At 42.0% G+C, this 15,960-nt stretch overlaps 1 protein-coding gene across 3 annotated transcripts in view; it reads right to left on the bottom strand.

Annotated features, from left to right (window-relative positions):
- Positions 1-1,273: 1,273 nt before the first annotated feature.
- The window catches only part of ZNF395 (zinc finger protein 395), a 77,455-nt gene continuing 62,768 nt past the window's right edge, over positions 1,274-15,960 (bottom strand). For all 3 annotated transcript variants that reach the window (XM_043987190.1, XM_043987192.1, XM_043987189.1), the window contains exons 5-10: positions 12,662-12,897; positions 11,815-11,915; positions 10,704-10,989; positions 6,579-6,671; positions 6,020-6,123; positions 1,274-5,389 (exon numbers count right to left, since the gene is read on the bottom strand). In XM_043987190.1, the coding sequence (XP_043843125.1) occupies positions 5,278-5,389; positions 6,020-6,123; positions 6,579-6,671; positions 10,704-10,989; positions 11,815-11,915; positions 12,662-12,897 (932 nt within the window). In that variant the 3' untranslated portion in view covers positions 1,274-5,277. The remainder of the gene's footprint in view (positions 5,390-6,019; positions 6,124-6,578; positions 6,672-10,703; positions 10,990-11,814; positions 11,916-12,661; positions 12,898-15,960) is intronic.

The raw sequence follows: 15,960 nt of genomic DNA, 5'->3' as shown, positions 1-15,960 counted from the left end.
AAACCTACCATGTTTCTATAACTAATTTAGTCTCTTATTCCTCCTATCCATAAGATGCCTAATATTTAAATATAGGCAACGATTCTGGGTTCTAGAAACCCTGCAAGCTTCCATCAATTCTATTTTTAAGAAACTTTTCTTAAAGGACCCAAACTTTCCCCCTAATTAGCATTTTAAAGTAAATGCCTTGAACAGAACAAATTTAAACCTTATCTGCACAATGGCTCCTCTGACCAGATTCCCATATCATGTACTTTTACTATTTCAGCTGTCTTCAAGTTCTGTAGCTTCCTTTGGTCAATCTCGATATATAGTAACTACAACTATACGGTGAGTGTTGTAAGGGCAGACAAGGATAAAACCTTTCTATTTCCAAAAGTTTCCAACAAGGGTATTTCTATTTCCAATGACAAGCATGTCTTTGGCCTTTGGGGCCATTGGCTGGGGAAGAGGCCTGGCCTGAGACATAGGAAGTCTTGGGTTCAAGTACTGATGGCTGATCATGTGACCTAGGCCAAATCAAACCTCTCATTGCTAAAAGCAACTAAGACTATAAACTAGGGAATAAGTATTGCTTTGCATAAATGAATGGTTTCCTGACTTTGAAAGCTCTTTGCCAATTAAAACTTGACCACAGTAGCACTTGGGATGTCCTTAGGAAAGTCTACAATTCTCCTCCACTTGCCTTTATTGAGCCATGACTTGGCAGCTTGGAACAAATAATCCTATGAAGTAGAGCTATTCAGTATTTTGAGAATCTGCAATTTTGTGGGTGTGGGTGGGTACTCCTTCCATCTATAGGCCCCCAAAGTGTAGATTGTTCTTGTTGTTCTTTTTCATTAGCATCTGACTCTTCAAGACCCCATTTGGATTTTCCTGGCAAAGATACTGGAGTTTGCCATTTCCTCCTCCAGCTTATTTTACAGACAAGGAGACTAAGGTAAGTGACTTGCCCAGTCTTCCTGACTCAAGGCCTGGCACTCTATCCACTTTGCCACCTAGCAGCCCCAAAGAGCAGATTATTTTCCTCTAATTGCTTTATCTTAGATTTGCCCATTGCTAGGTCCTAGGTGCCAGGAGATACAGCTGCATGACCAAGAGTAGAGATGATCTGACCCATATCATTTCCATCTTAAGAAAACTACATACATTCTGCTGATAGTGCTAAAAGGAGTATGGGGAAGTGCCACTTTATGACCCGTCCAATGCCAGTGACCATGTTATATTTTTTGTGGATGATGGAAGAAAAATGAGCAAAAAAGAAATCAGCCAATGTTCCATTTTATTCCTTATAAAATATATTTCATATTGCTGCAGTAAAAACATTACATTTCACATTTAAAAATTTTTTTTAACAATAAAAATAATACTTGGAAGACAGCTGGGAAGGAAAAAAGCTCCAGTAAGACAAATTCACAGATCTGGGATGTATCCCCCTTTTCTCTTCCTTGCCCCTAGTAAATAGCCAGTCCCTAGGATGGTATTCTCGGATTTTATAAGGTGTGACTATAAGAGAACGATGTGGATTGTTTCAACAGACCAGAACTCATACATCCAAATAAGTGTTCTCCTTAATCGGGAGGCTACACAATCATTTCAACGATGTTGCCACTGCTCAAAACGTCTTTGGGATTCCTCCTTTATGAGTGTCTCCGACTGGCAGAAAGAAGTGGGGGACCCATGGGTGTGAGACACTACAGATAGTATCATTTTTTTCAATGTATTGGTCAGTTTTGCTGAACTTTTCTTCCCCCTTATATTTTATTCTTCATTATAAGGGATGGCTCTCAGAAGTGGGAGGGCTGACAGATACACTGGGGAAATATAGAGGACATAAAGACCAAAGATATATATAAAAAAATTTCTTTTAAGTAAAGACAAAAAGAATTGTCTCCAAAGAGTATCAATGAACTATACACTCGTCTCTCTCTGCTTTCGTTACCTTATAATCACACCATGTTTTTAAACATATAGTATCACCTAGCCTGATAACCCAACTTCTTTTCCAGGTGTGGTTCTAAATGCTTTTTTTTTTAATTGAATACACTCACAAATGACAAGGACTTAACACCACTGCTGACACTGACAAGGGCAAAAAAGGGAAGGGGAGGGGGTGTTTCATTTCAAAAATGTTTTGAGCAGCAGCATTGGAATAAGTGCATCACCTCTTAAGGTGACTCCTTTGACAAGGAGTTCACTTGAACATATACATTTTTTTTTGTTTTTGTTTTGTAAAGCAACATTATTCCAAGTCACACCTCATATACTCAAGTGCTGAGAGGCCTTCTACTGAGAAGTGTTCCTTCTACCCTGTCTTCCAACAATCAGAATCCATCACCTGGAGAGGCTGAGAAGTGAAGAGAGATGAAGCAGACGGGAGTTTTTTACCCGATCAACTCACAAACCACCCCTGCAGAGAAAAAATAATTGAGATTTTCTTTTTACCCCAAGGATAGACCAAATGTCAAGAACCAACACAACAGCAAGAAAATGGAGGTGTGACTGATGCAGGGCAGGGCACATGCCACCACCAGAGTGGAATATGAAATAGAGTAGACATAAGAAGGACCTGAACTGAAAGTTATTTGGATTTTTATACTTGTGGTTCTGTCAGTGTGTTCTCCTGCCTTCCATTTGTTCTGCTGTACCAGTGTCACTGGAAGGATAACTTGCTAATTTAGAAAACCTTCACGCCTAGCTAGTCTATACTATCCAGACCCTGAGAAGCAACTTTTTACCAAAGATGTCTTGGAGGAGAGGCCAAGTGAACATTTTGGTCTCGAAAGAAAAGATTGATCCCATCTCTTGCACTTCTCAGAATGATACATTTACCTCAGGGGGAATTTGACAAATGATCAAGGCAACAAGCAAGGACTAGTTTCTTCTCATATATAGAAGAAAGGGAAGTAAGGAAGTAAGGGAGTTAGGTAAAGTTTTATTCTGGACTGAAATTCAGTTTTGACCCAGGACAGACACATGGGAGGAAGAAAGCGGCCCCCTTTTTCCCTGGCCTAGTTTCTAGCTTGAACAGGAACAAGAATTCCAACTTAGAAGCATTTTACAAAGTTACAAAAATATATTTCACTGCCATAAGGCAGTTTTCTCTGATTTCCTCTCCCTCCTTATCACCCCAGTCCAGCTTGCTTGGATGAGTCATGATATCATGCTCTCTATGGCTACATTTGCAGTTTTGTTAGGAGAAAATTTAAGCAAAACTCCCATGTTTCGACAGCTCACTTAAGTAAATGAACTTTGGTGGCTGAGTGTTTGCAGGGATGTGAGAACTCAGTCTAGAACCCAGGGGCAGGCACTGCTCTGACAAAATCCCAGCTGAGGTGGCTTGGTGTGGTTCCCTGAGTTTTAGCCTTCTATAATAATGTACATACAGGTTTCCTCCTAAGGCAAGCAGGCACCTATTCAGATAGGCTCCAGGGAATGCCGAATGCATGTCCTCTGGACTTTGTCAAATAGGTTGCCATAAAGCAGAGGGAAGGTAGGAACTAAGAGGAACACAAGGACTGTGCCTTACTTCCTTACTTCTCTCAGGCCATGTCTCTGTCAGGTCATTACCAGATCCTCCAAGTGACCCAAGCTCCTGATGCCTAATCTTGGATACAAATACACCATTTTTGCTCATCTAACTCTACGAGCAAGGCACTGCAGCTAAGGGTTTTGGTCCCCAAAGACCTTTAAGGAACTTATATTCCAGTGGTCCCTAGGTCCATCCCACATGGCCTTCACATGAGTCTTACAACCTTCATCCCACATCCCTTAGAATTCCCTTTACCCCACATGCCACCCTACCTGCCACCAGCTTTAGAAGCTAGGACTTTTAAGTTTCAAGGGTGATACGCCATGGATGGACCCATGCCTCCACACGGCCTTGACAAAGCACAGATAACAGAATCTAGAACTTGACCCTCTGAGCTTGGGAGTTCATGGGATGCTCACAGTGGACATCAGAACTGTCCTTTCTCAGACAGGCAAATTAGACAAGAGTAGAATCTGGGGCCCCTCAACTTCCTTCTCCATTCCTCAGTTGCCACCCATCATCATCTATACCCTTCACCTAATCTTTCCCCTGTCCCCCTCCCCCTCCAGAACCAGTCATACCTCCAGCAGCAGGGAGAGGAGTGGGAGGGGAAAGACTGTCCACAATGAGAATGGGAGAGGTTGAGGAACCTATTATGGTCTCTTAAGGATCAATAAGGGAAGAGGTTAGCAAGATAAAACATAAGGGAAAAACCTCAAAGAGGTGTGGTTTTTTAAAATGTGGCTTATTTCTATAATAAGAGGGCTAAAAGATTAAGGGATTTCACTTTGGGTGGCAGTGCAGGTTTCAGGGGAGGTTATAACAACCTCCAGCATTTCCTCACTGAAATAGAAAAAAAACTTAAATGCTCAAAGCAGTTTTGATTCACCCTTTGAAATGTGGGAGGTCACTATTACCCTCTGGCCTGGCTTGGTGTGGAGACTCTTAAAAATCCATTAGGCCAAGCTTTCAAGAACCAAATGAGACGGGCTGGGGGTGAAACCCAATGTCTAAAAGAACCCATATTAAAATAGTTTGAACACACGTATTACTAAAAGATAAAATGTCCTTTCACTCCATGGATGCTACTAGATGAAAAAAGATCTTTCCTTCTCCTGAAGTCTGACAGATTAAATGCACTTGGTCAAATAGCCAAGCATTCTTTTCTCCAGACTTTCCATGTCTATCAGCATCAGAACCTCCTCTCCTCATGTGACCAGTGGAGTCGCTTTAAAAAAATTCATCTTGCCTCTCCTGGGCACACACAGTTCCTCTCTGAAGATTTGAGAGAATCCGCCAACTGAGCAACTATACTGAGAGAGCTGCTCCTTCCATGGGCATCAGAAGAACCTGCCCCAGGCATAGGAGGAAAATAACAGAAGGAAAAAGAAAATAATTCTTTGGTCTCTGGGTCACTACAGAGCATACAAATCATTGGCTCTGACTCTCTTGTTTTCTGTGACCAATGGGAAGGAAAAATTCTCTCGTTTCCTTTGCGTTTCCAAAAACAGAATAAAGCATCCCCACAAAAAAAAAAGAGTAAGAAGAATTAAAGAAAAAAAAAACCCAGTTAAACCTTGACCAATACATCCCACACTCAAAAGATGAACTTGAATTGTTATGTCACTGCTGGAGGCTTAGGAGACACTGCTGCATCAATTCCTCCTCTGGGCTGCCAGGTCAGGGCCTGGGTGGGGATGGGCTCTGGAACCAGGGAAGTAAGAAGTTGAGCAGGTTCAACAAGTTCAATCCAGGAATCGTTGACAGGCCTTTTTCCACCGACAGGCTGTGCACCACTGATCCCGATGTTCTATGCCATATACCTTACGGCACTTCTTGGCTTCTCCACGGGCTTTCCTGTATAAGAGAAAGGGGAGGAAAGGAAAACAAGCATTTGTGATCAAGATGCAACATCAGCCCCATTATCTGCATGAACCCTTTCTTAATCACTCAATTGCTAGTAAATGCTCTTCCCAATAAATTCCAGATGATTTGACTCACAAACTACTTTTTATTTAACTCCTTTGGATATATTTGTTTTCATTTATTTTAATATTAACACTGTACACATTTTTGTGTTTTTGAATGTAAGTTCCACAAGAAGAGTTTGATGTTTGATTCTTTGCATTTGTATTCCTAGTGTCTAACATAGCATACATAGCTGAGCACTTAAGAAATGCCCACTGATTCACTGACTGACCCACTGTGGGACTGGCCAAGGGAAAGGCAGTACAAATAAAGACCAGACAATGGGATGGTTCAAACGCAGAGGGCTGAGAAATTCCATCCCTGCTGGGCAGCTACTAAACTGGGGAGCTGGAAGATGGGTGTGGGCATGGGGAAATCTCCCACCATTAAGTTTTCCATGGGTGGGGTACTCCAGAGGAATGGCTACCACTGATTTTGTTTCTGTGAGTCCACCTATACTAAAATCTTCCCAAAGCTGAGATGACAGGAAATAAGGGCGAGTCACTCGAGGAGTCTTACCTGGTGCTGCTCTGGGATCGGGGTGGTGATGTGACAATCAGGTGGGATTTCAGCGTAGGTGGTGGCTGCTGGGGTTCACTGAAGCTTAGTGACCTGCTCCGGACCTGTGCACAAGAAAAAGGAAGACAAAAAGCAATATTGAAACCATGCTGTGTAGTGCAAACAAGAGCATCTAATAAGGGTAGTCAAGATGAACAGGGACCATCTAGAACAGAATTTTGTGGAAATGAGCATGGGGTGAGTGAAAAGGGTGGCACAGTCCTTTAAACCAGCTCTTAACCTTTTGTGTGTCAGCGACCCAGTTAGGTCCACTCATGTCATCTGGGACCAAAGAAGTTCTCTGATCCCAAATCTAATCCAAACATTTTCTCAACAATAAACCCTTATAGTCTCTGGCTCCACTGGGGATGGATACTGGGCAGAGAGACAGGGTGATCTTTCTAGGACCTCATGTTTGCTTCTAAGCAAGGAGCAGTGCTATCTGTGCCTGAGACATCTCCTCCCTTTCTTACATATTCCAGATATCTGAAAGTTGCCTTAGAACCACAGGAGGACTTACCGGAGAGAGGGATGGGATAGTAGAAGTGGCAGCAGCCCAGCTAATGCTGGTATATATGTGTGGAGATACTGGGATCTGGATTGATGGTAGTGCCTGAGAGAAGAGGAAAAAAAATAAAATGGATATTATTATAATCAAGTTAAATATATATAATAATCAAATTAATCTAGCAAAAGTTAGATCTTGAGAAGCTTTTAAAACCAGCTATTTTCGGGGCTGCTAGGTGGCACAGTGGATAAAGCACTGGCCCTGGAGTCAGGAGGACCTGAGTTCAAATCCAGCCTCAGACACTTAACACTTACTAGCTGTGTGACCCTAGGCAAGTCATTTAACTCCAATTGCCCCACACACAAAAAAAAAAAAAGAAAAGAAAAAAAGAAAATGTTTGGGGCAGCTAGGTGGCGCAGTGGATAGAGCACCGGCCCTGGAGTCAGGAGTACCTGAGTTCAAATCCGGCCTCATATACTTAATACTTACTAGCTGTGTGACCCTGGGCAAGTCACTTAACCCCAATTGCCTCACTAAAAAATAAATAAATAAATAAAACCAGCTATTTTCAACCAATTTCCATATTACAAGCAAGATGGAGGTGCAAGGTCTGACAAAGTAATGTAATTCTTAAAAAAATAGAACTACAGAGGCAGCTAGATGGCACAGTGGTTAAAGCACTGGCCCTGGATTCAGGAGTACCTGAGTTTAAATCTGGCCTCAGACACTTGACACTTACTAGCTGTGTGACCCTGGACAAGTCACATAACCCCCATTGCCTGCAAAAAAAAAAAAATTAGAACTACAACTGAACAGCCTCCCCCTCTCCAATCATTACTGACAAATCATGTGTCTAGAGCTCCTTGGGGTTAACTTCCACACCATAGCCCAAGTATGACATCCATTTTAGAAGGAATGAATAAGGCTCTGAAGGAGAAGTGACTTGACCACAATCACACAGTTAGCTGGATTCTGGGGCCATAAACACACTTAGATGTGCTGACTGCAACACCAGTGTTCTTTTAACTAGACAGAGACACAGAGAGAGGAAGGGATTTATTAAGCACCTACTATGTAGCAGGTACTATGCTGAGCTTTCATTTCATCTCCTAAACAACCTGAGAGGGAGGATGCTAGGATTATCCCCACTTTATAGTTGATGAAACAGAGGAAGACAAAGGTTAAGTGGTTTGTCACAGCTAGTAAGCATCTGAGGCCAGATCTGAATTCAGGTCTTCCTAACTCCAGGTCCAGAGCTCTATCTATTGGGCCACTTAGCTGCTTAGTTACCCATTGATCCAGGAATGGCTCAATGCAGGCCACTGCTCAAACCACACTGCTCACAGCTCTTCTTTGCAAAGTAACTTCAACACCAGCTTATAGCTCACGTGAGAATACAGGCTCCTTGTGAATACGTATTGTTTCCTTCACTGTATATACATCCCTAGTGCTTAGCACATAGCTGGTGCTTAATAGGGAACTTCTGATTGACAGATGAGGAAATCAGTCTCAATCTCCACAACAGTCACTAAAGGACATCACTCATCTTAGTCATCAAACTTGGTTCCCGTGACTTCTGGTTGTTTTCAGAAAGCAAAACCATCCTCAAAACACAAATATTATTTGTCTCTTCAGGCTTCTGATTCTCCTGGTTATCAGAAATACCTTGCTCAATTCAACAAGCACTTATTCCATTGACCAAGGGAGTCCACTCTGAGGCTTACATCCTAAAGAGGACATTGAGAAGAAGGAAGTCCCCATATACACCAAAATATCTATAGCAGCATTTTTTATGTGATAGCTAAGAATGGGAAACAAAGTCAATGCCCATTAATTTGGGGAATGGATAAACAAATTGTGGCATATGAATGCAACGAAGTATTCCCACGCTGTAAGAAAAGATGTGTGTGATGAATATAGAAGCATTGAAAGATCTCTATGAACTGATGCAAAGTGAAGAAGCAGAGCCAAGAGACCAATATACACAGTAACTACAGCAATACAAATGAAAAAAGCCACTACAAAATAATTAAAAATTAATGCTGCAAAATTATCAAGAATAAGCATGGTTTGGGCAGCTAGATGGCACAGTGGATAAAGCACCAACCCTGGATTCAGGAGGACCTAAGACATGTGACACTTACTAGCTGTGTGACCCTGAGCAAGTCACTTAACCCTCATTGCCGCCCAAAAAAAAAAACCAAAACCCAAAACCCAAAAAACCCAAAAAACAGATGAAGAAGCATGGCTCAATAAGAAGGTAATCCTACTCCACCCCTTTTGCAGAGGTGAGAATTATTTGGTGTTTTACACTGCACATATTTTTAGATTTTCAAAATGTACTGGATCAGTTATGCTAAGCTTTTCCCTCTTCTTTTTCCTTCTTTTTAAATTTGTTTTTGTTTTGTTTGGGGGGGGCAGGGGTTGGTGGGGCAATGAGGGTTAAGTGACTTGCCCAGGGTCACACAGCTAGTAAGTATCAAGTGTCTGAGGTCAGATTTGAACTCAGGTCCTCCTGAATCCAGGGCCGGTGCTTTATCCACTGCACCACCTAGCTGCCCCCTTTCCCTTTTTTTTTTTCTATTTTGGTCTTTAAAATATACTATTTGCCATATGGGATGGCTCTTTGGAAGGAACAGGCAGAGGTATACTGAGGGAAATTATAGTGATGCACAAAAACAAAATACATTTTCTCAGAACCATGAAGGTTTCGAGCTTTTTTTGTTTTGCTTTGTTTTTTGATGAGGCAATTGGGGTTAAGTGACTTGCCCAGGGTCACACAGCTAGTAAGTGTCGAGTGTCTGAGGTTAGATTTGAACTCAGGTCCTCCTGACTCCAGGGCTAGTGTTCTATCCACAAAAGCAACAGACATTTTTAAAAATTAAAAAAAAAAAACAATTAAAATACTAAAGCATTCACTAGGCTCTTACTAAGAGCAAGGCACTGTTGGGGTACAAAGACAAAAAAGAGACCATCCCTATCCTCAACCTAACATTCTACATGGACAGACGGAGGGAGAAGCTGTTACTAATAGGGAGAGTTCAGGAAATACATCCTGTAGGAGGTGATATGATCTGTGCTTTGAAGGAATCTAAGATCGTGGATGGAAGGAGGACATGAGGGACCGTATGGGCAAATAAAAGCAGGCAAGAGATGAAAGACTGTGGATAGGGAACAGCTAACAGACCAGCTTCACTGACACAGAGAGTGCATGAAGAGGAGGAATATTAATAAAATAGCTGGGAAAGGAGGCAGCCAGACTAAGGAAAGTTTTAAATACCAGACTGGGAAATGTGTATATTATCATAAAAGCAACAAGGAGGGAGTCATTGAAGAGATTTGAATAAGTGATGACATGGTGACTCCGTTAGGACCATCACTCTGGCAGCCATGTGGAAGGTGGAATGTTTATATGTATTTACATATTCTAATAAGCTAATACATCTTTTTTCTTTCTTGAATTCTAGCTTGTACCTACGGCCTCCCCACCATGTATCTATCACTAGGATAGCTAAGGAACAAACAAGATAATATTAACACATCCAACATGACCACCTCGGGAAACATTCCTCCTTTGCGTATCTTCCACATACTTTACAGCGGTTGTTTAGACAAAGTCTACAACTTTTCCCCGAGTCAGACAATCAACTGGCATTATGGAGTGCTTACTGTATATGTAGATGGAATGAGAAGAAGAGAGATTTGCCCTGGGATCCTGACTACATTCACTGTTTTATGTTACCTGTTACATAAATCCCAGTGGTGAGGACATTTCTCTTCCACAGGGGCCCAGTCCAATCTTGGTTCCTTGAAAATAGACTAATTTGAATTGTTCTGGCTAAAGGGTCAACCCTTAAGTCAACCAGACTCTATATCAGAATGCCTAAAGATGGGGCGGCTAGGTGGCGCAGTGGATAAAGCACCAGCCCTGGAGTCAGGAATACCTGAGTTCAAATCCTGTCTCAGACACTTAACACTTACTGGCTGTGTGACCCTGGGCAAGTCACTTAACCCCAATTGCCTCACTTAAAAAAAAACAAAAACAAAAACAGAATGCCTAAAGATTCACCAGGTTCCCAGGTGCCCAGGACCACTCAAGGCAACCCAGGAACACTCCAAGCCTCTGTATCTCCATACCTGATATGCATGGTCGGCTTGAATGTGCCAAAACGAGCCAGGGGCCGATTTGCTGAGAGCACCAGTGGGCAAGTAAGGTTCCAAGACAGGGTGTTCCAGGACTAAGGACTCTGCCTGGGGCAGGGGTGGTGGTAGGATGGCAAGGGGTGGGCTGGCCAGATTCTGGACGGGAACTGTCTCAGCAGTGGAAGGAGCAACTGCCACAGCAGCTGCTTCCTCCTTCATCTGCACCTCTGTGTAGTAGAAATCCTCTTCCCGTTTCCACTGGTCAGAGTCCACACTGTCCCTATTGGAAGAAGGAAGGGAAGGGATCAGAAGGATTCAAGTTAAAATAGCAGACAGCTACTCTAGCCTTTAGTCGAGTCAGGCAAGTCAACAAGTGCTGATACCCGTATGCCAGGCACAGACCTAAACAAAAACAGCCCCTGCTCTCAAGGAGTTTGTAGTCTAAAGGAGCAATCAGAGAGGGCCTGTTTTCCCTAATACTTGGGGAATTTCCCCCTTTCTGAAAGATACAAATGCCCCCTCTCTTTGTTGTAGGCTACATCTGACTCCATTAAATAACCACCCTGGGCAGCCTCTTCTTGTGTCAGCATTTCTTCTCTCAGGAGCTCTATCAAGCCTGGGCCAGCCCTCTGTGGTGGCAGTTTCCAGAATTGACAGTCTTAGTTTTCCTCAGAAAAAGCCAGCAAAGAACTGTCATGAGCTATCAAACTTAAGCAATTCTTCTCCTTCTACTCAGAAAGTGGGACCGCTAAAATAACTATTAATTCAGCAGGGAAAGAAAAAGACATCCATGAGAGGTCCCTGGATGCACAAACAATACAGGTATATGGTCAGCAAATCCTCTTGTTTCCCCATCAGGACTGAAGGAAATAGCTTTTGACAATCTCCAAGAAGCGGCACCAGGAATCAGAGGGAGGTTTTGGTTCTGTTTTTTTTTACCAGTCTTGGCATGCATTGGGAAGGAGAGAGAAGGTAGATAGACTGATTTCTCAAAAGCTTCCTGGGGCAGAAGGCTATAAAGAAATCACAAGGACCCCAAAGTAGGAAAAAGAACACCTGAGAGATGAGGACCAAGGTAAGGCCTGGAACCTGCCCCATGACTTACCCCAGGTGGAGGGTCTTGACATGCCTCTTGATACCCACAATGGAGCGCAGGACTTTGCCACAGTTTGGCCACAGACACTTGTACATCACCTTCACTGAGTTCTGGGGACAAAATAAACCCTAGGCATTAGGGGACACTCCTTTTCCTTATACTCCCTGTCCTACCTAAAAGAGAGTGCAACAAGGTGCAGATTCACCCCTCCATTTTCAAGACTGGCTTCTTTAGGGTCATAAACAAGGCTCACTGTAAAGCTTGGACTCTGGGCCCTAGGTACAACATAGAGGCTTGTGCAATGGTTGGTGCCAAGAGGAGAAAAAAAACCACTAGAAATCTCTATGTAGGAGTATAAGCAATAAGGCAGAGATTAGTATGAAGACTACAAACCAATCAATAAGCATGTATTAAACACCTTTATAGGCACTGGGGATATAAAATAAAAAAACAATCCATCATTGCCTTTAAGAGCAGGACACTATAGATAAAGATAAAATGAAGGCTCTGAAAAGAGGGTGATGAGGGTTCTAGGAAGTCTGTGAGGCTAAGGAAACTTTGGCATTAAAGGAAAAGGGGATAAAATATGTTTTGGGTGATTTCACATGTGTAATTGATATCACACTTTCTGTCTTCTCAGTGGCTAAGGGAGGGAGCAAGAGAATTCTGAACTCAAAATTTTTTTTGAATGCTAAAAATAAATAAAATTTTAAGCAGAAAGGGATAGAAAAATAAAATAATGGAAAAGTTAAACAAGATTTATTTTTTGGAAATCAAAGAAGGACTGTCTCTCTCTCACACCCACACACACCCACACACACACCCACACACCCACACACCCACACACCCACAATACCTTTCTCTTTCGTGGGGCTGGCTCGTCCATCAGGAAAGGATCAGGGTCCGTCTCAAAGCCATTGTCAGCTTTCGGTGAGCCAAAGGCCTCACCTGAATATTTGGGGCTTGCTTGAGGGTGGGGAGGAGATGGGGTGGAGATGCCACTGCCCCCACTCCAGTGCCCACTGGTGGTGCTGCTGCCACTGTCTGACACATCCCCACTCTCCTTCCACAGGTCACAGGCTGCTCGGGAAGCTGTGCGGGAAAGAAGAGAAGATGAGAGACCCAAAGTATTTTAAGTATGATCATCCCACAGGATACCTGGGAATTGGCACATCCATCTCCATGCTGGATAGAAAGAGCTCACTCTTTTTCACATGTAAATGCTATAGTTTATCCCAATCAATAAAGCCCAAAGCACTCAGTGGCAAGGACAAAATGACTACAAGTTCTAGCCTGGAAGTCTTGGTTTCTAGATCTGGTCCTTTTTACAGCACTTGCTTACTGCATCTTCCAGGAAGGCCACCTATCTCTGAGTCCCAATCAAGCTGGGAGAATCATCCCTGACCTCTACAGAGCCCTAAGTGTAAATAAGGGGGTAAATGAGAGCAGATAATTAAAATACAGAGCAACACCACTGAAAAACGTTATTACATAAACACCCTTCCCATCTGAGTCAAGATGGAAACATCAAGTTACCATGTTCACAAGGGGTCTCTCAGAAAGAATGATCATAAATATTTTTAAAATATAAAAGTATTTTACCAAGGGCTAATGTTTTACAAGCATTTCAAGTTCTCATCACAGCCAAGGTGAATACCATTATTTTTACTATTTATTATAATAATAAAAACTATGACATTTCTACAGTGCTTTATATTTTTCAGTGTTTTCCATTTATGATGTCATTTGATCCTCACAACAACCCTATGAGGCAAATTTTGTAGTTGCTATTATTGTAGTTATTATTTTCCCACTTTATTATTTGAGGAAAAAAGTTCCCAGATCCAAAGTTAAGAACCCTTGCAAATAAAAACTGATTTTACCATCCTTTGTACTAAAATGGTAAAACCTCCACTATCTGAAACACAGAAATCTATAGGCATCCTTGAGTACCTAGCAACATGGAAGCCTTGGAAATCTTGGACCACTAAGAACAGCTGAAAACGCAAAGTTTAAAAATATTAATCAATCAACAAGTATTTATTAAGCATGTACCATATTCCAAGTACTAGGATCACAAAGCAAAAATGAAGCCCTCTCTGCCCTTAAACAATTTATAATCTACCAAGGGGAAAACCACATACACATATAAGGAGATATGAAATCCATACAAAGTAGATATAAGCAATTTCAAAGAAGCTTCAGGAAAAGTCTCAAACAGCCTATTAATTAACTGACAAGAAGACAGATGTGTTCTCATTGGTTGGCTAACGCTATAAAAGCCAAGTCCTACAGATACCAAAGAATGGAAGGTGCTGAGAGAAGCAGGCAGGGGGTGGAAAGAGCAAAAGGAGAGGAGAGAGTGCATAGATCTTAGGTCCAAACTCTGTTATGAAACAATGCAGTTGACTAAGCTTTGTTTATCTTCTGAAGGCTGGCTTTATGACCTAGGAAAAACGTTATTCTGGTTCTGATTCTGGTCAATAAAAAAGAATGGTTATGGGGAAGGACATGAGTGTGAAGACAAAAGAAAATAAACCTTGGAACTCTACAATCGATTTAGATTCTCCTTATGAAAAGGTGTTTATAAGCATTCTGAAGAAGCCCTGTCCTAAGGGATAGACCACACTAAAGAAATACTGGAAAGTGGGAGAAATCCTGTTACCTCCCCCAGGAGAAACAGACGCATCACCCCACCTTCAAGACATTTAGAAACAGCTGCACATGGCTGACAAGGAGGTGTACTGCCCTCCTTGGGTGTGTGAGAAAATAATGGGCTTTGCCAACTACCAAAAGCCCCAGCTGGGATTGATTTGGACTGACTGGATTGAATGAGAATTGACTGACTTTGCTGATTAATGTACTTGAAGTTGACTTGATTGAAACCACACCTGCCTGACTGAAGAGTTTGTGTTCTCAGAGACGGTGGACTTTGACCTCAACATGGGACCCCCTCAAGTCCAGTGAATCAATGGACTTGAATGCTACCAGCCAATTAGCTTGGAGCAATGTATAGGCACGCCTCTCTTCCAACCCGCAGGTAGCTTCCGCTGACAGGCACAGGAACTTCCTCTTTTTTTGGCCTGAGACTTGTGGGTGAAGGTGGCTCTTTTTCTCTTCTCTTTCCCATAGATCCTAGCTAGGCTTTCCTATCTTTCTGACCCAGGTGTTCTCTTTTTACTAATACCTAGTATGCTTTAATAAATGCTTAATGCCCAAAACTGGTGCTAAAGCTTTTAATTTATAAGTAAACCCTAGCTAGTTTTCCCTACACTTGGGACAGGAATATGGGGAGCACACATTTAGTTTTACTAGTCACAGGTGCATATCCAAAATGTGGCAGAGACCTTGCCAAGATCCCTCAAATTCACCAAACAATACCTGCTTCCTCTGATTTGTGTAGGAAAAACCTGATATCATCAGGAAAAAATACAAAAACAATCTTTGGTGACTTTCTTTTGGCTTGTATCCCCAATGCTTATCACAGTTCCTAGAACAGAGTAAGGGCTTATTAAATGCTTGTTTCTCTCCTTCCTTCCTTCCTTCCTTGGAATTCCTACATAAAAAACCAGAATGATGTAGGGAAGCAGGCAGCATTTTTACCTTTTTAAGTCCCAGGTAAGAAGTGAGAGAGAAAGAATGACATGGGAAGTGAACAGCTGACTACATAAATGGTGTCAAAGAAGATTATTTGGCCTAGGATGTCATAATGGTTCCTGATAAAAGAATGGAATATAGATCACCAATATGGAGAATAATGCATTTAGCAAAAGAACTGACAGCCTGATCAAGATGACTTTAAAATAAATATAGCAAAATAAAAGGTATATTTTGCTTTAAAAAAATTTAAGATAGGAATAGAAGGAGTAACATTGTTTCTAAAGAAGGCACTGACCTAAAGAGACAAGCCTGAGAGAGAAAGCATGATGGGAAACATGGAATAGTACATTGTGGCATGGTAGAAGGGACACTGCCCTCCAGAATCAGTTTCAAGTCTCACTTCTGATGCTTAACATCTGTTAGACCTTAGGCAAAACACAACCTCCCTGCCCCTCAGTTTTTTCATCTGTTAAATGAGGGGGTTGAACTAGGATGAGTTCTGCAGTCCCTACTAGCTCTAATCCTACAATAATGACGTGTGAAAATACTGTAGGA

Source organism: Dromiciops gliroides, chromosome 2 (assembly GCF_019393635.1).
Source record: "Dromiciops gliroides isolate mDroGli1 chromosome 2, mDroGli1.pri, whole genome shotgun sequence".
In the NCBI taxonomy this organism is placed as follows: domain Eukaryota; kingdom Metazoa; phylum Chordata; class Mammalia; order Microbiotheria; family Microbiotheriidae; genus Dromiciops; species Dromiciops gliroides.
Note: the sequence above shows the minus strand (reverse complement) of the source record. Positions and strands in the feature narration are given on the sequence as shown.